The sequence below is a fragment of the Cicer arietinum genome, chromosome 7 (assembly GCF_000331145.2).
Source record: "Cicer arietinum cultivar CDC Frontier isolate Library 1 chromosome 7, Cicar.CDCFrontier_v2.0, whole genome shotgun sequence".
NCBI classification, from domain to species: Eukaryota; Viridiplantae; Streptophyta; class Magnoliopsida; order Fabales; family Fabaceae; genus Cicer; species Cicer arietinum.
In genome coordinates this window covers 8,050,007-8,075,937 of record NC_021166.2, presented here as the reverse complement: position 1 = coordinate 8,075,937, position 25,931 = coordinate 8,050,007, and the positions used below count along the sequence as shown (strand labels likewise).

At 29.6% G+C, this 25,931-nt stretch overlaps 5 protein-coding genes across 13 annotated transcripts in view; 2 read left to right on the top strand and 3 right to left on the bottom strand.

Moving 5' to 3' along the window:
* The window catches only part of LOC101495052 (uncharacterized), a 9,843-nt gene extending 8,674 nt beyond the window's left edge, over window positions 1–1,169 (bottom strand). Inside the window, exons 1-2 of the mRNA XM_073370944.1 lie at window positions 1,113–1,169; window positions 27–867 (exon numbers count right to left, since the gene is read on the bottom strand). Of these exons, the coding sequence (XP_073227045.1) occupies window positions 27–867; window positions 1,113–1,169 (898 nt within the window). The remainder of the gene's footprint in view (window positions 1–26; window positions 868–1,112) is intronic.
* Window positions 1,170–7,275: 6,106 nt separating this feature from the next.
* Window positions 7,276–11,804, top strand: LOC101493679 (heparanase-like protein 1). 5 transcript variants are annotated; one of them, XM_004508640.3, is made up of 10 exons: window positions 7,276–7,638; window positions 8,130–8,399; window positions 8,502–8,538; window positions 8,686–8,869; window positions 9,223–9,371; window positions 9,452–9,685; window positions 9,931–10,120; window positions 10,239–10,364; window positions 10,512–10,614; window positions 11,365–11,804. In XM_004508640.3, exons 1-10 carry the CDS (start codon window positions 7,630–7,632, stop codon window positions 11,779–11,781), a joined length of 1,719 nt encoding a protein of 572 aa, XP_004508697.1. In that variant the 5' UTR covers window positions 7,276–7,629; the 3' UTR covers window positions 11,782–11,804. The 5 variants fall into 5 exon arrangements, with proteins under 5 accessions (XP_004508697.1, XP_004508698.1, XP_004508699.1 ...); XM_004508641.4 differs by having other exon boundaries at window positions 7,277–7,535; XM_004508642.4 differs by having other exon boundaries at window positions 7,277–7,595.
* A 744-nt stretch (window positions 11,805–12,548) lies between these two features.
* On the bottom strand, window positions 12,549–15,886 carry LOC101493133 (SNAP25 homologous protein SNAP33). The gene is made up of 6 exons (XM_004508638.4): window positions 15,640–15,886; window positions 14,327–14,833; window positions 13,609–13,702; window positions 13,391–13,521; window positions 12,980–13,077; window positions 12,549–12,848 (listed from the first exon to the last, which is right to left on the bottom strand). Exons 2-6 carry the CDS (start codon window positions 14,828–14,830, stop codon window positions 12,749–12,751), a joined length of 927 nt encoding a protein of 308 aa, XP_004508695.1. The 5' UTR covers window positions 14,831–14,833; window positions 15,640–15,886; the 3' UTR covers window positions 12,549–12,748.
* A 1,867-nt stretch (window positions 15,887–17,753) lies between these two features.
* Window positions 17,754–19,978, top strand: LOC101491922 (2-alkenal reductase (NADP(+)-dependent)-like). The gene is made up of 5 exons (XM_004508635.4): window positions 17,754–18,167; window positions 18,494–18,674; window positions 18,919–19,085; window positions 19,273–19,355; window positions 19,475–19,978. The coding sequence occupies exons 1-5, from the start codon at window positions 17,943–17,945 to the stop codon at window positions 19,851–19,853; spliced, it is 1,035 nt and encodes a 344-aa protein (XP_004508692.1). The 5' UTR covers window positions 17,754–17,942; the 3' UTR covers window positions 19,854–19,978.
* Window positions 19,979–20,087: 109 nt separating this feature from the next.
* On the bottom strand, window positions 20,088–24,768 carry LOC101492257 (uncharacterized). 5 transcript variants are annotated; one of them, XR_190147.4, is made up of 7 exons: window positions 24,358–24,616; window positions 23,502–23,604; window positions 22,672–23,263; window positions 21,603–21,735; window positions 21,295–21,462; window positions 21,050–21,156; window positions 20,088–20,451 (listed from the first exon to the last, which is right to left on the bottom strand). XR_190147.4 is itself a non-coding variant. In XM_004508637.3 (7 exons), the coding sequence occupies exons 2-7, from the start codon at window positions 24,427–24,429 to the stop codon at window positions 21,130–21,132; spliced, it is 1,095 nt and encodes a 364-aa protein (XP_004508694.1). In that variant the 5' UTR covers window positions 24,430–24,450; window positions 24,654–24,768; the 3' UTR covers window positions 20,453–21,129. The 5 variants fall into 5 exon arrangements, 3 of the variants coding, with proteins under 3 accessions (XP_004508694.1, XP_004508693.1, XP_073226983.1); XR_003474317.2 differs by lacking the exon at window positions 20,088–20,451 and adding an exon at window positions 20,453–20,859; XM_004508637.3 differs by lacking the exon at window positions 20,088–20,451 and adding an exon at window positions 24,654–24,768 and having other exon boundaries at window positions 20,453–21,156; window positions 24,358–24,450.
* Window positions 24,769–25,931: the final 1,163 nt, after the last annotated feature.

Here is a 25,931-nt window from a genome sequence, read left to right as displayed (position 1 = left end):
CATTCCTGAAATTTTGATATCATCACTTGCCCCCTTGATAAGCATATGCGATTGGTTTGCAGCCACCACAACATCTTTGGCAGACAAAAGTTCATTATTAATACCACTACCAGTTGCTGCTTTATTTACTTTGCAGTCTTCGTCATTTTTCTTATCACTATATAATGTACCATCTTCTGGACCAATCTTCTCCCCATTCAGTTCTTGATTGTTAAAATGCTCCAAAGATATATTCTTAACGTCTTTACTATTCTCTTCAAATATTTCATCCTCACATCTCAGCGAAGGGTTCTGATGAAGAACAGTCTCTGCGCCAGTAGAAGATGCAGTTGAGTCTTTTTCTTGGGCATGATATGAATCAACATGATCAGGAACATTTTCATGCTTTCTACAGCTAAGCAAACTATCATCTCCAATACTACCAAACTTTATTCCAACTCCGGCAAACTTTTCATGCGGCGGCAGTGCCAATCCCCCCTCCTCCAAATCACCCCTTCTTGATTTCCCGGCTAGGTCAGTTTTATCAGTATGGTGTAACTTCCTAACTTCTTCATGTTTACCTTGAGAATCTGTGCTGATTAATGGATCTGACTTCTGAATTTCAGTTTCTGTTCTAACCACACTTGTATTAACATAGCTTGTGCCAACTTCTTCTTTTGACACGGAAAGGGAACTCGCAATATTCACATTGACAGGGTTCTGTAAAAAATTATCCCCCGACGTAGAAAGACGAGTTTTCTGCTTGCCATGTGAATTGCCATCCTTTTTAATCACGGGATTCTGCTTGCATTGAGAGTTGGAAGAATTTTTCCCAGAAAATCCTCCCATCCAACTCTGCAAAGAGAATTTTGAAACATTCCTGTGTTTCTGGATAACATGGAAATAACAAAAATAGAGAGTGTAAGTAACACTTGTATAACAATCCATAACAAAAGGAAATAATTCAAATTACATACTAGGCTTAAAAACAAACAAGTGGATACTAAAAGAGTGAATAAAAAATCTTCATTTTTCCATAGGCAAAGCAATAACAACAAAGAAGAATTCACAACAGATTGTATCAACAGAATTGAAAATGAAAAAAGGAAAAAGGAAAAAGAAGAAAAAAAAACCTTTTTGACTTGGAACCATCCTGAGTTCTGATCATCGACTGATTCAGTGTCCTCCATGACGAAACCACAAATGCAGGAAGTGATTCACGTTAAGAAAGTTAATATTCCATCAAAATTAGCACATGGATGAATCGTGAAACAATAGGAACGAAGTTATTGAAATTGAAAATAATGACAACTGAAGAAATGAATTAGGAACGATTTTCAAAGCCAAAACAAAACAAAATAACGTATCCGTATCCAACAAGAGCGGAAGGAAAACGAAATGATTTCCGATGCCACGGAAATTGAGAGTGAAAAAGTAGGTAGAAGTGTAATTTGAAGGAGAGTGAGGAAGAACAGGTTGTGTGCTTTTTTAGGGTTTTGAAAGCAATTGTGATGAAATTTGTTTTACTTTTTACTTCACAGAAATTACCATCCCAAACTCACAACAATAATATTCAATTTGACACAATGAGTAATATTATTTCAACATAAAATAAAATACAAATATATGTATAAAATATAGAGGGAGTAGTTGTTGTATTTGTGTTTGTATTTTAATATACAGTATTATATATGTATTTCATTTTATGTTTATATCCTAATAACCTTATTATTTCGACTTAAAACAATGTTGTTGAAATTGATTATAAAACTAATGAAGTAAAGTGGAATGAAACAAAATAAATTTAAGTGAAATAGTATAAAATAAAATGAAAATTTCATTCAAATATTTAAAGATAAAATAAGTCATGAATTGTGTACCATCCATCATATTCCATTATTTTTTAAATTTTCAAATAATATTCTATACTATTCCACTTCAATTTTTTCATTCCATCAATTCAAAAATAGTTTTTAAGAAAAAATATAAGAGTGGATAAGAAGCAGAGGGAAGGAAGTGAGTTAAGGAATAAGTCTCAATTATAAATTAGGTTTAAACTAACTAAAAGTTTTATATAGAGCAACATAATTTTATACTTTCTATATATTTCATCTATTTATTTGTGAGACTTTTAAAATAATTGTAATTAAAATAAAATATTTTAATGATTTAATAATTTAAAAAATAATTTAAGAGTTTTAATTTATTGATATTGTAAAAATTTATAATAATAGTATATATAAATTAAATTCTTTACACTTTATTTAAAGTTTACGTGTTAGAAGATAATATTTGACAATTCATCTTAGTATATTGATTAAAGAGTTAAAATAGATAAAATTAAATAATATCTAAATTGCAATTCTCATATCTATAATATCTAAATCATGTTAACTCATGCATCAATCTAACCATAATCCAAATCTATTTCAAATAATGTCATTTCTGCACATCCCTTTTTGTGCTTAAAAAAACGTCTTCAATGCATGTTAATTAATCAAAACCATTAACATTAATTTGTAAGTGGCTCTGCATTAATGACACGTGTATAATTCCAATATTGACTCTTCATTAAAATTAAGTGTATAATTTCAATGTTAGCTCTGCATTAAAGTTGAATTCATAATTGCAATTATGGCTTTGCACTAAAGCTAGATTCATACATAACTCCAATCTTAGTTATGCATTAAAGTTGGGTGCATAATTTTAATGTTGGTTATGCATTAAAGTTCACATACATAACTCCTATAAATTGGAATTCAAATTGTGCATAAACCACAGTTTTTCCATCATGACGAAATTCCGAGACAACCCGTGCGAAATCACACTCCCCAATCTCTATCACAACTACACAAAACCACTTTGGTAAACTTTGCTTTCGATTTGAAATGTATTTTTTTTTTCTTCTATAAAGCATGGATGAGACACACAAATATTTTTGTCATGAGTCCCTTGATTTCAACTTTGTCCTATGTGGAATTCCAATCACCTGAGTTAGTTTTGGATTTCTTTTAATGATAGAATTTCTTCATGGTTTATACCAACACAATTTTTTGTTTTCTTTGGTGCATTTTTGCATGTTTAGTGCATTTCCTTGAAATTTCTTTTTTTTTTTCTTTTGAAATGTTGATTTTATAAGTGTAAGAACGCGCATAGTTTGAAATAGATATCCAACGTGTGTATTGATTGAATAATATGATAACAATTTGGCTATTAGTATATACCACTGCATTGGTTGCCAATATATTATTTTTTGTAATGTTTTAATTTTCTTTTTTTGACAAATATAATGTTATGTTATCAAAATTGCTTCAGAGTATATAATTTTGGTTATTTACATAATTTTTGTTCTATATCATTTTATTCATAATGGAGGACAAAAAGAGTTAGTTAGATAATAAGCAAATTGAAAATACTCAATATATTTTTATACTATTGATTGGAATCATGTGAGTTATAATCATATACCACACGTACTTTTAGGTTTTACGTTGTTGTTAGCATGACTTTAAGAAAAAGCATGATTTGTGTAAGTTATGAAAAGTGACAATGTATTTTTATGTTTTTTGTTTTTTGTTTTTTGTGACGTGCTTATGTCTAGTATTAACATGAAGATTAAATGTTAAACTAAAACCATGATTCAAAATGAACACTTTTTCGTTTGTTAATTTTACATTTATAGAAAAAATCGCATGCATACCATACTTGCATATATTTGATTTCATAGTAAAAATAAAAAAATTACAGTAATTCATTCTCATTCTGTATTTCGAACAGAGAATCAAAGATATAGGTTATTCACAAAGGCAAGCAAGAGAGACTACACAACCACTCCTTAATTTTTATTTCCATTTTTATTTTTATTTTTATTTTTCTTCACTATTATAAATTTTACCACAAACATTATACATTATTCGTTGCAGAACTATAAAAGGAAGAAAACAAAAATGCTTTTTAAATATCCTTTTTATAAAGAGAGTCTTTAAGTTTATAATGTTAAAATACGTTTTTAATCCTTTAATTTGTATAAAAATATTTTTTGTTCGTACTGTTAATCTTTAAAATATATTAAAGTATAGATGTAGGTTTTTAATTTTAATTTTTTTCTTAATATATTATCATTAAGTGTTAAGATCTAATTGGAATATATTGCAACAAGTTGAATTTGCAAGTGATTTTATTTTTAAAGATATTGATTATATAAATAAATATTTATTATTTTATTTTTAAGACGATAGTTGGTTTAAATTGTTTACAAGAAAATCAAAAATATATATCTTCTCTAAGATTTGATGAACAGTTTTTGAATTATTAATATAAGAAGTATATTATTATAGTATTTGGTAGAATTTAAAATGATTAAAAAAAAACTTTCAATTAAAATAATTGATGTCGAAATTAAAATAAATAACTAACGATGTAAAAAGAAACATAATTTAAATAAAATAAACTTAAATAATTTATACATAAATTAATTAAATTTAAAAGATTATATGTATTTTTTTTATAATTATAAAATAACCGTAAAATCAATAATTGTAGTTGGATATACATGACATGTTATTGACTTTTTCTACTGTTCCATTATAAGTGTTTGATTTTTTGGAATCAGCGTGAGACAAACACCGACATAATCTATTATTATTTTTATAAATAAATGATCATTCAATTTTTTAATTGGTAAAAGAAAAAATGATAAAATTATAAATAAATAGTTTAAATGAAAGGATAAATAAGAAGGAAAAAAAGGTCACACTAAAACTTTGTGTTCTTTTAAATATAGGTTAGACACTTTAAAAAGTTTAACTATTTAATTGAAAATAAGAAGAGTAAACTTATATATGACATGTGGGAAAATTAGAGGGAAGGAGCAGAGCCAGTACAACAAGAGAGAGGCACACAATGCCCTTGCTTTATGGCTCACTAAAAAAATGTTTTTTTACTCTAGTTTTTATATAAAGACCAATAATATATTATAAAAAAATATTTTATACTTACATAAAAAGTTTCAAAAAAAATTTAATTTATAATTTTTGGCAAAATTATTATTTATTTGGATTGATATTTTTTAGTCTAGAAAATATCATAGTGAAACTTTGTCTTAACTTTTGCTATCGATAGATAAAATCTTATATACATTAAATAAAACATATTTTTATTGCAAATTATTTAATAATCTTTTTATTACAACTAAATTGGCTAACGAAGATAATAGGGATAAGAGAAATATTAATTATAAATTGAGAAATTACGAGACAAAAAGTGAACACATTACCCATATGAGAAATATTAGTTATAAACTGATGAATGATAAGACAGTCGTGAACATATTGCTAACATAAATTATTGGAGTGATAGTATACACACTATTTTCTTTTTCAACTAAAAGATGAAAAATTTTACATGAGTTATTGACGTTGCTGTAGAAAAGTTGAAATGTATTATTTTATTTTTTTGAAAAATATAGAAAAAATAGATTTGAAAATGCTATTAATTCTACTAAAGAAATTTTTCTATAGTTATTAAATAAAATATTAATAATTTATTTATTAATTTTTGAAAATGTCCTGTCTAATAATTTCGCTTTAGACCTCATAATGTGTTGGGCCGACCTTGAAAAGAAGTATATTAAAATTGCTATTTCTTGTACATACTATAAAAAAAAGAGAAAATGTATAATTAATGTAAATTAGTTTTAACGTCTAATAAAATTGAAAGAAAATGTAGTTATTTTTAAAAGTTAGTTATTAAAGAGACCTGTATAATAAGATGGTTGGCTATTATTGAACAAAGATGTACAGTTATTTTTCATCATAAGTATATGGTCATTAAACTCATACAATATAACTAATTTATTAAATGTTAACTTTTCCATACATGTTTAGACATCTACTTTTTATGAAGGCGTACTATATTTTTTTAGTAAAATAAATTATATTTAAATTATAGAATATGTCTAATTTAAATTGTTCAAAATATAAAATGGTGAAATTATAAATAAATTCACATCACTTAAATTAATAGCGTAAAACAGTAATATATTTACAAATTTAGCAAAATTCAAGTGCCTGAAAATATTTTTGCATTTTCATATGTAACATTGATGACGTAAAAGTCACAAATTGAAATTTATAAATGATCAAAGCTATTATGTCGATTTGAACCAAAATGAACACCGCACAAAAATAAAAAATAAAAATGTTGCATAAAGACGAGAAATTTAAAAAGCGTCACACTCAAACGAATAAATCACAACAAAAGAAAATAAAAGAAAAATTAAATTTGCGTAAAAACGAATTATTTAGATAAAATGAAAGAAAAAATGATTTGGAGTGATTCTAGACTCAAAAATTATCTAAAACCACCACTATCTCTCTTTAACGGAGGAAGAATAAGATAATATAAGATTTAAAGTTCTGAGGAGACAACACATTATACTTAGAATTAGGTGTAAAATTAAACACAACTTAAAATTCATATACATAATTTATAACGAAAAACAACTCATAACATAATAGGAAGATTTAAATTCAAACTCAAAACATGATATCCAACGTAAAAATATCAGCATTTATCGATTGAGTTAAATCTTACACACTAAATATCTATTAATTAACATTGGATCTAGAATTACATATCTAATATAGAATAATTTTGATTTATATATAAGAAAATCATAAAAGTGAAATGATTATTAAATAGAAATAATACTCCAACAAGTTATTTTCCTATATATAGAGAATTGACAGTTTGGTATTTTTAATTACTCCTTCCAATTTTTAAAATCAGTCTTAATTATGTAAAAAAAGTGCAGTCTTAGAAGAAAAAAATCTGTTATGTTAATCATTTCATAAAATAAAATAGGGAATTGTTAATAAAAAAATTAAACTTCAATACAAATAAAAGTACATGTTCATCAAATTGCATCTAATAAAATCTTTCCTATCATTATACTATTCAATCAATAATCATCGCCATAATTTTATTTTTGATAATAAAAAACCCACAAATTTGACATCATGAAATTATGATGATTTTTTTTATGACATAATAAAATTGTGATTATATTTATGTTTGTAAAATAGAATAAAACATTTTTACAATGTTCTTTCATCACTAAAGTCAAAGTAATTAATTATTAAATGCTTAATACTAGTATATTTTTTATAATTAAATGTTTAATATTTTTTTATTAAAAAAAAAGACAGAAGAGAATAAAATGTTGGTATTTGTTATTTTGTAGGAAAGATCCGTTACTTGAGTTAATTTTAGAGTTTTCCAAGAATGATGTATATTGTTGAACCACTCCAGCAAAGGACACCTAACATAACATTTTGGAGGCAGAAAGGAACGTGCTGCTCATGAAGAAATAAAAAACATCCTCTGCTCTGCTGAATCAAATTAATCGTGAGTTGTTGTTTTTGTTTGTTAGTGTCTGAGACAGGTCTTATTCATTCAACTACTACAATCACCACAACGCTTTCATTTGATCCTTTCCTTCTCAATGTGGATTACTCAAACGCTACCAAACTTCCCTTTTTTCTTCATTATTATTGGTGGGTTATGCTTCTTACCTTGAGCTTCACTCTTTTCATTAATGGTTGATCAAAAACGAGGTTGAGGTTGATCTTTTATGTTTTTTTTTTCTTCATGATCTGGGTATTCTTCAATATTGTTCTTTTTTTTCTTGTGCTTGCATTGCACACGCTTTTGCTTTTCATTTCTGGGTTCTTCTTGGTTTAGCTTATAGTTCAAGATTTAGCATTGAGGACTCCTATTGTAGCATATGAAATTTAAATTAAGGATTTTTAATTCATTTATATCGTCAATGTAAAGATTTTTTTATATCTTTAATCGATCACAATCTTAATATAATTAAAAATGTTTGCTTTAATGTTAACTACTTCTAAAATCATACATATAATTGACTATGATTTGTTCACGGTGCTCATCGATATGGTATCAAAATTAAACTTTTAAAGTTAATGCAACTTATGTTTATGCTTTTTAAAGGACCCTCAATTTTATTATTTCTTATGTTTAATGCTCAATGTTTTGGGGACTGTCAAAACTCATACAGAAACTTGCAGATATTCAGCTTCAATGGATCTCTGTAAATTCACTTCTTATCTTTTCATTTTTTATTGCAGCAAATTAATTTGGACAAGTTGAGTTGGGTTTGGATGCTGCTGCAATTGATCTACAAATTGATGGGATTCCACTTGGCCTTGTTTCTTTTTCTGGCTTCTCTTCGCTTGACTTTAACTCAAGATATTGAACATGGTTTAATTGTAGTAGATGGAGTTCAAGCAATTGCTGAAAATGATGATAACTTCATTTGTGCTACTATTGATTGGTGGCCTCATGATAAGTGTGACTACAATTATTGCCCTTGGGGATATTCATCTGTTGTCAATTTGGTTAGTATTTAGGTACTCATATTATCTTTCAATTTGAACTCTTAGAAAGCTTTGAACTTTGAAGTAGTATTGGTGATTATTCAATGTGGATTGGCTTTTCAGGACTTGTCTAATCCAATCCTTGCAAAGGCAATACAAGGTATGTATATTTTGATTATGTATATCCCATATGGTTAAACAAAACAATGTTTTTCCTAAAAGAGCAAAGTATTTTTATTGGTAGTATCAATTTTGGAATTTTATTTTATGACTGTTGTTGTTCTTTTCTATAATGGTTGTTTGATAGGTCTCAAGCCTTTGAGGATAAGAATTGGAGGTTCTCTGCAAGACCAAGTTGTGTATGAGGTAGGAAGTTTGCAGTCTCCTTGTCATCCATTTCAAAAAATGAAAGGTGGGTTGTTTGGATTTTCAAAGGGATGCTTACATATGAAAAGGTGGGATGAGCTGAATCATTTTTTCAACAAGACAGGGTAAGTATTTTATTTATTAGATTGTTGAAAATTATGGTTTACTGATATTCAAAATCACGGTTAACTGTGTTTAGTAGATGTTTAATGAGTTACAATACCTTGTTATATTCATTAATCATCTAGTAAGCATAATTAACCATGTACGTGAACTGTGTTAACCATCCAAATTGTTAACGAAATTTGTTGTCAAATTTGTGTTTCAAATTAACACGACTCTTAGAAAAGATATATGCAAGTAGACATTACCATTATTTCTACCGAAGAAAGTCATTTTTATGCTGGAAGAAAAGCAGAAAAGGTTGGTAATGCAGCATCATATATGGTGTAATTTAGTTTGAGTTTATCACTTGCAGGGCCATTGTGACTTTTGGCTTGAATGCACTCCTTGGGAGACACCAGATTAATCACACCGTTTGGGGAGGAGATTGGGACCCTACAAATACTTATGATTTAATAAACTACACTGTTTCAAACGGATACAAAATTGATTCATGGGAGTTTGGTAAGACACTGCTCTATTAGCTATTTGTTATGTTCAAGCTTATTTCATTGGAGCTTATTCTTTATGTGCTGCACATATAGGTAATGAGTTGAGTGGTAAAGGCATTGGTGCAAGTGTTGGTGCTGCACAATATGGGAAGGACTTGATAAAGCTTAAACAAAATTTACACACACTATACAAGAACACCAAGCTCAAACCTTCACTTATAGCACCTGGAGGATTCTATCAAAAGGAGTGGTTTGATAAGCTTCTTCAGGTTTCAGGTTCAGGCGTTATCGACGTGATGACTCATCATGTATATAATTTGGGCCCAGGTTTATATGCCACTTAGTTCTTTTTAATATAGTCATTCCTAGAGGATATTTAACATTCTGACATTTCTAGATAATGAATAATGCTAACTTCTGCATACATTGAAAAGCATGCACTGGCAACTGATATATTAGTTAACAACAATATAATCTTGTATCATTAAAGATTATATGTTACATTACTTATAGGGAAAATGATGTTTTCTATCCTCTATAAATAGTTTATAAGTCAATTTGTTTTTGTTCAGGTAATGATGAGCATCTTGATAAGAAGATTCTAGATCCTGCGCGCTTGAGCAAGGTTGAATCAATTTTTAGCAATCTTTCAGAAACCATTCAAAAACATGGTCCCTGGTCGGTTGCATGGGTTGGAGAAGCCGGCGGGGCATTCAACAGTGGCGGTCGTTATGTTTCTAACACATTTGTGAATAGCTTTTGGTAATGTTGGCCAACCTTCCATAATTTCATGTTCCTATTTTGTGCTAAATTAAGGACTATACTTTGTTTTGCAAAAGAGAAATTATTGAATGAAATTTGAACTTTAAATTAATTGTAGGTACTTAGATCAACTTGGAATAGCATCCAGATACAACACTAAGGTCTATTGCAGGCAGACCTTAATTGGAGGAAACTATGGCCTTCTTAATACATCCACTTTCACTCCCAATCCTGACTACTACAGGCAAGTGTGTAAATTGAAAAAATGAAGGGTAAAACAAGAATATACATATCTGGTTTTCTAAATTGTTGAAGAGTTATAATAATTATAATGTATATTGCTAATTTTTTAATATATCTAATCTTATGTTTTGGATTTGATTTTGAGCAGTGCACTTTTGTGGCATCAACTCATGGGGAAGAGTGTTCTTGCAGCTTCTAGTGACGTTTTTTCACCATTTTTACGCACATATGCACATTGTTCAAAAGACAGAGTAAGTGTGCTAATTTAATTCAACTTAAAAAAGGATATGATCTAGATGGGGGCATGAGTTTATGATTTATTCTTTTATATCTTATTTATCAAGTTTTTCAAAACTTCAGCTGATACAACATCATATAGAACACTGCATAATAACAGTTGACGTATAATTTTTTTCATAAGCATCATTACATGTATGTGTGTGCATAAAAGTTTTTGACAGTTGGAAGATTGAATTTTAGCTCAATGCATTAGAGAACCAAGATGATAAGAATATTGTTAAATCTATACAAGATATATTTTATACATTCAAGATTCTTTTCATTTTTTGAAGAAAAACACAGTTATATTTCTGAATTTTTATAGTGTTATGATTACATGCAAATTTGGTAGGTGTGAATAGAGGTGTGACTCAGTCACTCACTCTTAGTTTGCTAGAAACTTACAAGGAGATATAGCTTTATTTTGTATGGTTTATATTTGATAATAGGCATCTTTTCTTTTGTTAACCATGTTATTGGTGCAAAATCTCCAACAAGATCGTCGACGACTAATCTCCATTGGGAACTTAAGTGACCACTTTTAGTGAGATCTTTACTTCCTACCATGATTTTTCATCCATTAAAACTGGAATCTGAGACATTGTTTAAGAGATCCGAATCCAGTTCCCCTCGGACCAACGTAGATAATAGGCTCATTTTCAACAATACTTTTATTACTTAGTAGCTTTCCTTAACCATTCTAAATTTATTTCATTCTGCAGGATGGAGTAACAATACTACTAATCAACTTAAGCAACCAAACTAATTTCATACTCACCGTTCACGACCGTGCCGTGAATGTCAGTAATGGAGGAAATGAAGATGCTAAAGACAGCATCCGTATAGATAATTCATTCTTTAGCCATCTCAAGAGGGCATTTTCTTGGATTGGAACAAAAGGATCAGATGTCATATTCAGGGAGGAGTATCATTTAACTCCAAAAGATGATTACCTTAGAAGCCAAATCATGTTGCTGAATGGTAATCCACTAGAGTTAACAGATGATGGAGAGATTCCTAGATTGGATCCAGTACTGAATAATGTACATTCTCCAATATATATTGCTCCTTTATCCATTGCATTTATTGTTTATCCCAACTTTGATGCTCCAGCTTGTGTTGGAAACAGCAAATTTTAATTAAAAAAAAAAGGTTTATTAAATCTTGTAGAAGAGTGAGTATTAGGAAGTAGCTGGATATTTTTCTTCACAGCAAAGTTGCAACCACCTTAGCAATAATGAAGTAGTTTTAATTTACTCAAACAATAATCAATTAGTTAATAAATGTTTTAAGCATACTTGTTGAAGAACTTTTCACTTACTAAACAGAAAAGTTTAAAACAACTTTCGTAAATCATAATGGTAATATATAAGATTAGTCCATTCAATTATACCCCTCAATGTCATCTCAATTTTCCACCAATTCAAATATTGCCTAATAAAGTTTGTTCACAGTCTTGTAATTCAAGGCATAAACACTAACCTCAACTATCATACCCAACAGAGTTGCTCATAGTCTTGTAGGAGTATTTGTATTAAATGTCTAGCCCCATTTTAAATTTAACATATTTGTGGAGTAAACGTGGCTGATTTTAATTGTACGTGACTAATTTACTAAGGGCAAGGTAGGTCTCACCACCTCATGATGACACATTAAAAATTCTTTATGAGGAGATTTTCTTTCAATTGTTGATTTATGATATGGACGACAAATACTATGAAGCATGGGGGATTTGGATTAACGTTGAGCATGCGAGGAAGTAATTGATCAAACCACGCTATTTCATTTAAGTTAGGAATTTGCACAAAAACATAAAATACTCCCTCTGTTACCGTTTTCTTCTTTTTACACGTATCTTTATCAAATTGCAGAAATAAAATTTTTGCCTTATCGTTAATATCAATAATGAGAGAGGAAAAATGACTTTGGTATATCAAGGGCATTTTTTCTTGGTAGTTGTTGTTTCAATGAGCAGTGGCATTGCACAAAGTGCGAATTTAATCACTGGCTAATTCAGCTAGTGTAACCTAAAGGTGTGTGTCTTAAACCCAAATGATGGATCCATTACAGTATTACAAAACAATGATTAAAAGTTGAAAATCAATCTTATTTTCCAAGTAAACGACGGCCACGTTGATTAGCACCTTTCACTCGGAAATTCAACTCATCCACATCATTGTCTAGATGATTCAAGGCTTTGTTATGCCTGCAACATTTACCAAAATAACTATTAATTATGTGGGCCTCAAAGGTTGACGCAGGTAACATATCATTATCAACAATTACTTTGTATGACAAAATTAGATAAAACAAAAAATATAATGCCAGTTGACTGACCTCTCAATTTCGGATCCCATGTCAACAGCCATATCTTTAAGCTCTCCCAATAGATCACTGAGATCCGACAGTGCATCGTCTTGCTTCCCTTTTTCAAACTGTTTCAGGACATTTTATTTAGCAACTGAATTCAATATCAATCATTGAAATATAGATGTAGTGTCATGACATGAAAGATAAAAAGGAAAATAACAAATGAAAAACATCAAGGTTGCAATATTATTCATTGTTGTAAATAAAACTGATTTGATGCAAACTAGTGATCTGATCAATAGAGCTGAAACTATAGTAAAAAGTAACCAACAAAGATTTAATGGATTCAATTTCAACTCAGAATAAAAAAAACTTAAGCTTTATAAAGTTCAGCTGGCATTATACAACAGTTTAATCTTTCACCGAGTTGATACGAACCTCAACTTTTTCAAGTGCGGTTGTTGGTTCCTGAGGTGGAGTCCGCAGCTTGGAGTGCCCTTTGGATTCAGAAGTCAATCCCAACTTCTCTCTTTGTTCCAAGTGATTTCCCTTTCTTCTAACCGGATCATCTACATAACACAAAGCACATTATGCCTATGATACAACCCGAAATAATTAAAATTCGAAAAGAAAACACATGCAGAGAAAATATTAACCTCCAAAAATAACAGGGCCTGTTATTGTACGTGTCTTTTTCGGTTTCCAAGTTCTGGAGAAGAGGCCACCAAGGCTCCCCAAAAGCTTTTCTCCCTGGAAGCAGGTCATAAGATAGTCAAAATTCAGTCAGTTTTAGGCACAGCTTGGCTTTGGTTATAGCTTATAGAATCAACCAAAATAAGTTTATGGTCCTTCACTTATCAATTTTTTTTTTTTATAAACTTAAGGTATATTTGGGAGTTGAGATTTGTTTTAGATGGCTAAGTCTATATCCTAACATATATTTGATATTTTAAAAAAATTGAAAAAATGACACAATAGACATTGATTATATAATATTTCAATTACCCTTTTAATCAATTGTAGAAACATTTTATAATTTTTTAGTTTAGACATGGAAAATAAGCCTTCTCTTTCCTTTCCCTCAAAAACTCAACGCCCAAACACACTTACGAAGAAGCTAAATGAAAGAGCTCTTGAAAAAATGGAGATACAAAACAAAATTTCAACTTATAAGAGAAGCTATTGTTTAAAATACTCATAGTATTGAAAGATTCTTTCTATATTTCCACAATACCGATTTGAAAGGTTTCAATCACAAACGAATGCTATGAAAAGCAACATGATATTTTCAAAAAGGTAAAAAGTAAAAACAACACAACAAAGCAACCGTATAGGAGCACATGAACAAACAAATGTATATTAAGAAAATTATACCCGACTTAAATCTTGTTCAATGTCAGCAGCAACTTGGTGACTCCTGGTAATTTGGTCACCTTGTTGGTGAAGGGTGACTAAAGTCTTGGTAGCATTCTCTCTTATGGTCTCTGCTATCTTCAAACAATTGTGGATTGAATTCGTAGCCTCCTCAGCCTTGTGAACAGCATAATTCTCCAACTCCTGTACAGATTGATTCTCTAATCCACCAGAATCACGAAAGTTATTCTTATACCTGTTCCGGTCTGCTGATTGACGGACGTATGAAGACGATGACGATGAAGATGAAGAATGCTTATTGTCATCAATGTCATCAAATGGGTTTGTGTTAACTTCTAGTGTAACTAGTGGTCGTTGCGAAGAAGTCTTCTTCGAGGAATTATACTTTCTATTGTCCTTTTCCTCATCATCAGAATCAAACGGGTTTGACCAAGATTTAATGTTGGCGGGAGCAACGGAGCTAGGTTTTCCAACTTTCATAGGAGATTTCTTTGAATTGAACATTTTCTATTATTGCAGAATTGAGTCAGAAGCAGATCAAAGTAAACTAATTTGTGAAGACAACCAATTTATCCATGTAATATGCAAGCAAGTGCTATTCAGTTACTGTTAATGTACAACAACAATAAGGCAAAGCAACCCAAATATCATTTTATTAATCATAATCTTTGTAACACCATATTTCTAACCATTGATTACATTCAATTAATTAATTTTCTCTGATTATTATTGATGGCGACTTGCCAGTGTCGTGCCCCATGTCCATTCAGTATTTATGCTTCATAGGTCTTAATCCACTTATGACAAAAGCAACAATTTTATTATTATGCCACAAGAAATCATATTCATATCATCAAAACATGATTGACTTAATAAAAACTACCATTGACTAAAAAGATAGAGAATATATAAAAGCAATCAACAAGAGTAAAGCAACACAAAGAAACAGAATCAATCAACAACAATTGACAAGGACCACGAAAAAATCAGTAAACAAAAACAAAGGTACAAAAATTGCATCATGTAGTCGCCTAAAAGTTCATAAAAGCAAAACCAAGATGCTACAAAATAAACACATAGAAAATGAGTGAAAATTTTACAGAAGCATAACCTAAAGGGAAAAAAAAAGTATAGAGAAAGAAAGAATATTGGAAATGAGAAAACCACATGAAGAGAGAAAATTGAAGCGATGTTGACCATACGATAATTACAAGAAAGAAAAATCTGAAAAAGAGCGAGATGAATTGAAGGGGTTTAGTGAGAAGAAGAAGCATAAAAATGGAAGTGGTAGAAGAGAAATAAAGAGAGTATACCTGGAGGAAGAATCAGAAAGAGCGAGAGAACCGAAGCAAAATGACTGATAAGGAATCGTGAAAGGGTTTTGAATAAAGAAAGAAGTTGGTATTGGTTATGCAGAAGAGGAAGGTTGCAAAATCGCGTTAAGAAAAGTCAGTTTGAGAAGAGTGGAAGGTGCACAGAAATCACAACTCCGAATCAACGTGTTTCTTCAGGGGGTTTGGTTTGTTCATCATGCGCTCTTTTTTTTCTTCTATATTCTATTTAGTTGGATTATTTATTTATTATTATTATTATTTATTATAGGCGTTGTTTTTGAATTGAGACGTTGAGTTTAATGAATCCAGTGGGGCCTTTTGAGATGCTGCTTTCCTTAGTTAATGTCTATAAATTTAATCCTATTTGACAAAAACAACTATATATTTGTATTCATGATAAAGATCAGTAAAATCATAATAACTCAGTACGATTTTTGAAAAAAAAAGCTACAGAATATAGTTTTTACAAAATTACTTTGTTACAATGATTATATCAAATCTATAGTTCATCTAAAGATTAAGATAATATCAACCATCTATTCAAATGGAAATTTTGTTTCACAAAGTGGAATAGAAGGGTTTATTTTGTTATATACACAAGTGGAATGTGATTAATTATATATCTATTTTAATTTATCTTTAATATTGATAATATGTTTGACTGAATTAATTTTATGGAACTCAAGTTTATATGATAAAAAGTTAAAGTATAAATATAATGTATTATTTATTATAGATTTATTATGGTTGGGTTTGACTTTAATACCAATTAAAACTTTTTGTTATTGCGAGTTAACAAATTTATAGAAGTTTACAAACTTATCTTTCCTTATTTTTTAATTGGCGCAAATTAATAAATTATAAATGTAACATTCTAATTTACATTAACTAAAAAAATAGGATCTAAATTAGTAAATTTCTATAAAAGTAATTATGATTAAAAAAGACTCGTGTGGGAATTACTTATTCATAAAGAATACAAAATTGTATGTACGAATTTAACTGGCCAAAAAAATCTACAAGAAAATAGAGAAAAAGAGGAATGTCATATGAATATTGGAGGCTGTGGATGTCCATATTCATAAGTCTTTTTATATTTCCTAAATGACACTTTGAAAATCATCATACAAAGTTCATATTTTCTTTTATATATTTCTTTTTATGTTGATCCTTTACTAGTATATTTTAGAAAGTCCTCTTCTTGTTTGGATTATTTTAATACTAAAGGAAAAAATAAATATCATCATAATTAATTCACACACGTGCGAGTTCCGGGTATCAAATCTGTATATAACATTCAAGCTAACAATATCAATATTTGTCAGTTGAATTATGACTTAAAAATAAAAAACTTATGTTATTTAAAGTAACTTAATTAGTACTAAACCATCTTTTTTCTTCCAAAAAATGTTATATTACTTAAATATTCGATTTGGTCTATAAAAATAGAATTTAATTAATATGTATGGAAAAAGTTTGTTAACACATCACAATCATTCATAGTTATGACTTTTGATATAGTTACGATAAAAGTTCATAGTTTTTAATGATTCGACAACTGAGATTTAGGGTGACCCAACACATGTGGAGATCTAAAGCAAATTTAAATATAGACTTAAAGTAAATTTTCTAAATTTTAATATGACATTACTAAATTAATATACTTAATGTTATGTAATATTTATTTTTTAATTGATTTAATATTATTGACACAATATTAAATTTATAAAAGATTTATATGTTATAATTTTGAAAATAATAAAATATGACGTTTTTTTATTAAGTAAATTTATTTTTTGAAATCTTTTGATAAAATAGAAATTTTATTTTTCATAAATTGATTTACAATATAAAAAACTTTTACACTATTGGTGTATATAAATTAAATCTATAAAATTATAAAATTATAGTATAATATAAATTGAATAAAATCTTCTATGTTTATCAAAATTCTAAAATAATCTCTATTATGATCAAATGTATCTATGATATTATTAGATTGATTCCAAATGCACCGTAAATATTACCAACTTAATTTCATTGTCCTCATACAAAAATTAATAATGAACTTTAGATACTTATTCTAGCAATTATACTTAGCCAATGAAAAGTGTACAAATCACAAAATGAAGGATTGATATTTCTTAGTTTCTCTATAAAATCACGATTATCTGATCTTCATTCATATTTATTTTTGCTTATCCTATTTTCTTTGAGTTTTGTTTTGCATTGTATTGTATACACTGAAGTGATATTCAACATCAACATACCCAATAACTAAAATGGCACAAGTTAGGAACAAGCAAGTGATTCTAAAGAACTATGTTTCTGGTTTTCCTAAAGAATCAGACATGAACATCATTGACAGTACCATAACTCTAAAGCTTCCAGAAGGTTCCCACGATGTTTTGCTAAAAAATCTTTACTTGTCTTGTGATCCTTACATGCGGACTCTCATGACCAATCCAAAATACTCTTTCAATCCTCGTTCCTACACTCTTCAATCTGTATGTTAATGTTTTTCTTGGTAACCCTTTTGAGCATTTGTCAAATTGAACCTTAAAGTATTTTTTTTTTTTAATATGTAAATATAGCTCATCGACACCTCTAATCAAAAGTGTCCCTGGCACCGATATTTTGATTACTTTCAATTAATTCATTTTCTCAAATTATTACCTACATCTCTATCTCAGCATCCGTGCTTTATAGAAATATAGTATCTACTCTCTGCACTGCATGGATCAACTTGTTTGTAGGTTTACAATTTTGATTTTATTTTGTGACTTATTTGTATTGTTTTGTGCATTTACTGTCAATATTTGAGTAAATGCAGCCTATAAATGGTATTGGAGTATCTAAAGTTTTGGAATCTGGAGACCAAAATTACAAAGAAGGTGATTTGGTGTGGGGGATAACTAATTGGGAAGAGTACAGTTTGGTCTCTGCAGCACAAATACATTTCAAAATTGAGCACACAGATGATGTTCCTCTTTCCTACTATACAGGAATTCTTGGTATTATTTATTCAACAATTCTATATTGACTTGTAATGAAGAATGCTCTTGCTATGAATATGATATGCAAGACTCAAGTTATGATGTTTTCATGTGATAAATGAGTCCTTACTTTGTTTAGTATCATAATCATAACGATTTGGTTAACCATCATAGTTATTTGCAACTTTTTCTAAGTCTACATACATTATCCTCCTTTTGACATATATATGAATATATATTTTGTGTTTTTGTTTGAGCACAGGTATGCCAGGAATGACTGCTTATGCTGGTTTCTTTGAAGTAGGCAAACCCAAGAAAGGAGAAAATGTCTTTGTTTCAGCTGCCTCTGGTGCAGTCGGCCAGCTTGTCGGTCAATTCGCAAAATTGATTGGTTGTCATGTCGTTGGAAGTGCTGGAAGTAAAGAGAAGGTATTTTTTCTTTGTAGTACTATGACTTTGAATTACAATAACAATCTAGGTATTTATTCAATTGGTGGGGTTGAATACTTGGATTAGCCTAATTATATTACAAAAGTACTTTCAATTTTGGAAGTGATTACATAGTTGGATTTGTTGAATGTCCTCCTTTACTTAATTGAATGTCCTTTGCAACAAGGTGGATCTGTTGAAGAATAAATTTGGATACGATGAAGCTATTAACTACAAAGAAGAGCATGACCTCAATGCAGCATTGAAAAAGTAAATTTTTAACAGTTTTGCGATGGAGAAACTTTAGTTCAATATGTTTATCGACATAAGATAGTATAGTTATTGCACTTAGTAACATGTGACACTAATGAATTGTGGATTGATATCAGGTACTTTCCAGAAGGCATTGACATTTACTTTGAGAATGTGGGAGGAAAGACACTTGATGCTGTACTCTTGAATATGAGAATCCATGGTCGCATACCCGTGTGTGGAATGATTTCACAGTATAATCTTAATCAACATGAAGGTGTAACAAATTTGGCACATCTCATATATAAGCGGATTCGTATGGAAGGTTTTGTTGTCGCTAATTTCTATCACTTGTATAACAAATTCTTGGAGTTTGTCCTGCCTCATATCAGAGAAGGGAAGGTTGTTTATGTGGAAGACATAGCTGAGGGGCTTGAGAATGGACCTGCAGCTTTGGTTGGCATCTTTAATGGTCGTAATGTTGGCAAACAAGTGCTTGTTGTTGCTCGTGAATGAATGTTGTTGCTTACTATTGTTGTGTTTTTGTATTGAAATAAAGAGAAAGTTATGGTAGAGAATCCCTACCCATGTATTCAATCACTTTTTCTTTAAATTATGAGTTTTTTTCCTTCTCGTATAAATCAGATACGTGCAAGTACCAAGATTTTGAGATAGATTCATATATGACAAAGTTCTCACCTTTTCCGTAAAAAAATGACAATGCTCTATTCAACAAACCACCCGTTAAGATGGATAAAACTCATCATTTTATTATGCATGTGGATAAATATTAGATCTTGTTATAACGTTCGTAAATATTAAAGGGCATCATTTTAAATTTTGTTTAGACTAGAACGTATGTTGGAGGACGTCAAACAACAACAATGGAATGTCAAGAGGTGGTCGAGGATGTCCTACAACAGTGGAGATGGTGAAAGGTGGAATTGGTGTCATTCAAGGTATGTAGTTCGCTTCTTTTGTATCTTTCGGCTTCAATAGAAGCTGACACCAAGGCACAAGAAGAAATCCTAGATTTCAATTTTCCTTGAGAGGCAAAACAGTGTCCAGAATCTATCAATTTTCTTGCCACGTATGCTTTTCCAAACTACAAACTCTACAAAAGAATAGCAATTCAAATTAATGAAAGTGATCTTGTGAAACACTTTACAAGAGTCATAAACGAAAGTGAAAGATTGATAGTACACATATGCTGTAGAAACCAGCATGAAGAAAACTTCAATACTTTTGGGACTAAAGAATGTAGCAAACTCCATTTTTTAACAACTGACACAGAGGGAACCCCATTGCATTATCATTCGACTATGTTCTGGCCGTAATTAACTAGAAACTTCTGTTATTTTTGTTTCTCCGTAAAACTACTCATATTCATCAACTGGTTCCAGGTCAGAGGAAAGTCGGAATTTGGTGCAGACCATGGCCAGACTAGAGAGGAGTTATGTATAGCATGCAGCTATAAGGACCCAGAATTCTACTACACTGCCCCTCTAGTATACAAGGGAACCTGGTCAAAGCCTCAAAGGTCATTTGATCTAAACCACATGGTTGAGAACAACATGAGATAAGAATTATATGCTGGACTTTGTACTCAATCTAACAAGCATTGAGTTAAATAGTTCCACTTTGTAGACACCTGTAGTTAGCAAACTATTCTTACGTCAAGATGGTAACTTTTGAGATACATTGATACAAACCTTGAACTTTCTTTAAAGCCGGTCCTGCAAGACTTAGAAGAATGCCAGCCTCTATGTTTCAAGGAGATATCTGATAGCAGTTAGAGGTTTTTATGCTTTCTTTGAAGCTTGAATGAAAAACAAAAAAGGAAAAAGAAAACAAAAGTTACAACTTCGAATTTCATATTTCAACTTCGAATTCGAATAGCTTCTAATGGATAAGAGGAAAATGAGAGATTTTGAAGTTTTAACTTCGAATTTCATACCTGAGCCTCTAACTCGGCAATTCTTTGCAAGGACACATGTTCAATGCAAGCACGGCGCTTACGTTCTTCTTCTAGCAGACCTGTTAATTGGTATCTCAGCTCTGCCATTTCTTGAACTAAGTCCTCTGCTTCTTCTTTTGCCCTCAACTTTTCCATTCCTAATTCTTCCTAGTAAAGGAATTGAGATATTATATACATCTCAAAGTGCAAATTAATTACTTGAATCATGAAATTATGCCAAATAAAACTTGTTCTCTTACTTCTGCGTTGATAACTCCAATGATTAAGCTTTAGATGGACAGTCGTACCTTGAGTTTCTCCACAAGAAAGCCATATTCTTGGATCTGACAGGACATCCCCATCTTCCCTTTCAATTCAGCAGCTGGATCTAACTTCATTGCTAAAATATCAATGAGTGGACCCAATATTTCTCCATAAACTCTGAGGAAATATTTTTAAACGATCACTAAAAAGTTTAGCTAAAGTATACCTTAAATTGTAAAACTGTGAATACAAAAGGAAAACAATCAGGCACCACCATTAAAGACGTAATCAAATCTTTTCCATAAGTAACTAACTATCCCTATAGCCATATTTAAAGCTAGTATGGATAAAGTTTCCCACAAGTACTTACAGAAAAGTAAAAATCAAAATGATCTCACAATATTCATAAGTATTTTAACTAACAACTTATCTCATAATTTGAAATCCACTTCAGCTCCTTGATTTTTTTAGAAGCTCTGTGACTTAGCTTCTTCATAAACACATAACAACTTCAAAGGCCTTTTTCGTGAGTTAGAAACTAAATACTTATTTTAATTGAAAAGCTTTCATGAGGTAGAAGTTCATCTAAACTATTAAAACTAGGTAGTTCTTTCAATATGCATGATGGCTGCAAACATTTTGCATTCAAGATACATGATTAAGAACTAAATATCAGAACAAGGAATAGGGAGCCAAAGGAAACATAAATCAACTTACATAAAGTAGTAAAGGATTTACTCATTTCTTTATTTGTCTGAATACGACCCATTTATTTTGGGATCACACAAATTCAAAATACCAAAAGTTGCAATTGAGTCAATTAACAGTTACAATATCAGACATTCAGTAATCAATTATGATCATATAGTGTATAAATTATCAGTCAAGTAGCCCTCAATTTGTTTTACCATTAAAGTAAAAATGGAAACTTATTATGAAAAAGAGTAGGATTGAGAAAACCCTATTTCCGTTTTATTCGTTTAAAGTGACACAAGTGGCAATTCCACTCTTAACCAATCAAATAAAAGGTCAAGCCAATTAAAATAACTTACTTAACTGAACAAATTTCGCCTATAATTTGTCATAGACATTACAAAACTTCAAAATATGTACCTTGTGTCCTCTGGTTTTCTCCTACATTCGCTCACGGAAGACTGATCCTCAATTTGCAGTCTGTCTTTGTATTCCAGCCAGTCTTTAACCTTTTGAGAAAATAATCTCGTGTTCATGTTGACAGTATCAAGCTTCTCTTTAGTTTCCTTATTTTCTTCATTCAGAGAAATGATGGTTTTTTGTGCATCCTGCAATGCATCCTGTAACTCGTCAATCAATGTACTCATTCTATTATTTTCTTCTAGAGTTTCGTCCTGGATTTTCTTGGCCTCAAATAAATTCTGTTCCAAGGCCATCATATCAAGCTTCATACTCTCGACTTCAAACTGAGATTCTAATGCCATGGATGAAAATGATTCCTCCAGCTTTTCCATGGACAAAGCAGACTGCTCTAATTTCACTTCTTTAGTCTCTAGTTCCTGAATCAAGAAAAACTGCTTTGAATTTGATCTTTTCAGCTCCTCCCTTAAGCTGAAAAAAACTTCATCATGTAAATCTTCCATCTCTTTCGATTTCAATTCAAGATTGTGAACACGCTCTTCTAGATAGTTCACCTCTGTGTTTCTTGCACTGAGTTGATCCCGAAGATAATCTGTACAAAATACAAATTAAAGAGCGACAAAACCTCAACTTTATTGCTTTGTTCTATAAATAAATGTGTTCCATGGGAATCAGACAGTTATTAGGAAGAAGTATTCGGGTCAAAATGATATCCAAGAAGAAAATAAACATTACTCTTTAATACCAATGAAAGTTCATCAATGCAATATACTTATCCATGCAGCTGCATGTATGCCATCAAAAATGAAAAATGAAGAAATAAAATATACCAATTTCTTGAGAACAATTCAGCAGCTCTTTTTCCAAATTCTGGATGTATTTCTTATCTTCCATATGAGCTATTGACAATGACTTTTCATGTTGTTCTAATATCTGCATCAATGTCACAAATCAGATTGGTAGTTTGATATCAGTTATCAGTTATTTTATAAAAAAAACTCAGATTTTGAAACTTCATAGTCATTTCATGTGTCTAATCTTACAAAGTTACAATTAGTGGCAAGATTTTCAAGAGACAAGACCAAGGGAGTATATGTAGAAAGTACAACTTCACTTTCTATTGTTTCTTTACCATGTGTTCATCGTGTTGTTCTTTCCTGTCTGTTTCTCTCTTTTGACCAATAATAGAACGTGATAAGTGCATGAGGAGCACTGAATGTTTAATCAACACGAATTAAAATATCATTATTGCCTTTAGATTAGCCGCAACAACTAAAACACAGTTATAGTATGATATCAGTTCTTTTTTTCCACTGTCAGTGAATAGGAACTCTCGATTTTATCATCTTACTAGATAATTGTAACTGTCATTATTAAATAACCACCAAATCAATTGGCTGTCAGGTGTAAAAACTACATTGCATGCATGGTCATTAAACCCAACAATAAATCGGTAAAAAGAAGAACAAAAATTACATAAACTACATTCGTAAATAGGACGATTAAATGATAAAACAATGCGAAATACAGTATAAGGAGTTTCACCCTCTTATGTTTCGTAAGAAAACTACTAATAAATTAATAATAAAAGGGCATTTTTAATTGAGTTCCCAATTTTATGAAAGTGACTGATAAATTGATAATGCAATAAAGAGATATCATAGTTAGGTTAAAAAAAAAAGGTACCTCTGTGCATGTTGTTCCAAGTTGAACTACAATTAAGCGAGCATCAGTATCAGTTGTGCAGCAATTTGACATTTATGTAAGCAAATTCGAAACCTGGATGATGTTCGTTATTATTATTATCAGATAAACCATGTTAAATTTCCATAACAGCAAATTTAAAAGAAAAAGGAAAATCGAAAATCATGTTTGTGAGCATAGGAATTTGTGGGAAGACTCTGTTCCAACTTCCAACAACTAGTAGTGAAATGGAAAATCGAAATAAAAGTGAAACTCTCGTAAGAACCAGTTGTAGTTACCGGATCACGGGGTTTGGCCCAAACTTGTCCATCCAAAGGTGCAAATTCAAAGCCCAACTTCGTCTCCCACTTCCTCTATTATCTAACTAATTCATCAAACTTTATTCTATATTCAGGGGGTGAACACATTAGGGAGTCAATATTTAAATTGGTCATAAATCTATAAACAATTAATTAGATTAGTAGGTGAATTTTGTAAATTCATAAAAATATTTTTAAAATTATAAAATTTCGATGAAAATAATTCTTTTTTTATTGTCAAATATTTTGATATATCATTGTAATTGAATATACGCACATTAACGTCATCTTCTCAATAACAACAAATACTTTTTTTTTCGTTTTATGGATAAATTTGTCTAACCAACCATAGAGAGAGTGACTAACTCAAATAATGACGTGTTAATTGATTCTTGATTCAAAAGTTTATTTTTCTATTATTTTGCTAAAAATAAAGTTTTAGCCTATGTATTTTTTAACTTTTTTTTTGGTCTTCTATTAAATAATTTTTTTATCTTATAAAAGACGATAAATTTCTTTATAATTAACTCACACAATTTCGAATTTGAAATGGGATGAAGACGTTCATCTTAATAATATCAGCATTTTTTAGATTTTTTTTATGTGAATATAATAATTGTCATGTCATTATTATTGTAATTATTTTTATTTATATATTAAAATATTAAAAATAAATAAATAAAATTTTAAATATTTATTCAAATATTTTAAAATTATTGTTAGATAAAAATATATTTTAATATATTTTATTTAAATATATTAAATTTATAAATAAAATAACATAAATTTATCTTTATTAGTTTAATAAATAAGTAAAATAAATATTAAATAATATAAAAATGTAATAAATTTAAATATTTTATATAAATATTTTAAATTGTTAAAAAATTTAAATAAATAAAAATTAAATATTTTAAAATACAAATAAAATTAACTACAATAATAATGATGTGAAAAATATTTTATTCAACTAAAAAATATTATTTAAGTGTCACATCAATAATGACAATGTCATATTATTTAAATAGTAGATGATCTAAATAATTTCAAAAATTAATTAGTAGGAGAATAAAAAAACGATTTTAGAAGTAGAATAATTAAAAAATTATTTTAGATAAAATATGTATTTAAAATTTTTATACTTCAACTTTTTGAAAATAAAAGAAAAAATGTCCCTAAAATAATACTACAAGAATGGAAATAAAAGCAATTAAGGTCAGATATAAAATTCTAAGAAGAGAAAGTGAGTCATGAAGA

Bases quoted from the DNA above. Each gene is read 5' to 3' on its own strand.
- LOC101493679 (XM_004508640.3), top strand. The intron at 9,686-9,930 runs GTTTATATGCCA...GTTTTTGTTCAG, and splicing joins TGTATATAATTTGGGCCCAG to GTAATGATGAGCATCTTGAT. The intron at 10,365-10,511 runs GCAAGTGTGTAA...GATTTTGAGCAG, and splicing joins CCCAATCCTGACTACTACAG to TGCACTTTTGTGGCATCAAC.
- LOC101492257 (XM_004508637.3), bottom strand. From the start codon at position 24,429: ATGTCAAATTGCTGCACAACTGATACTGATGCTCGCTTAATTGTAGTT. The intron at 23,264-23,501 runs GTATATTTTATT...TATTTTGTACAG, and splicing joins GAATTGTTCTCAAGAAATTG to ATTATCTTCGGGATCAACTC. The intron at 21,463-21,602 runs GTACGACTGTCC...TTCCTTTACTAG, and splicing joins TTCTTGTGGAGAAACTCAAG to GAAGAATTAGGAATGGAAAA.
- LOC101493133 (XM_004508638.4), bottom strand. From the start codon at position 14,830: ATGTTCAATTCAAAGAAATCTCCTATGAAAGTTGGAAAACCTAGCTCC. The intron at 13,703-14,326 runs GTATAATTTTCT...ACCTGCTTCCAG, and splicing joins TTGAACAAGATTTAAGTCGG to GGAGAAAAGCTTTTGGGGAG. The intron at 13,078-13,390 runs GTTCGTATCAAC...GTCCTGAAACAG, and splicing joins CCGCACTTGAAAAAGTTGAG to TTTGAAAAAGGGAAGCAAGA.
- LOC101491922 (XM_004508635.4), top strand. From the start codon at position 17,943: ATGGCACAAGTTAGGAACAAGCAAGTGATTCTAAAGAACTATGTTTCT. The intron at 18,168-18,493 runs GTATGTTAATGT...GAGTAAATGCAG, and splicing joins GTTCCTACACTCTTCAATCT to CCTATAAATGGTATTGGAGT. The intron at 18,675-18,918 runs GTATTATTTATT...GTTTGAGCACAG, and splicing joins CTACTATACAGGAATTCTTG to GTATGCCAGGAATGACTGCT.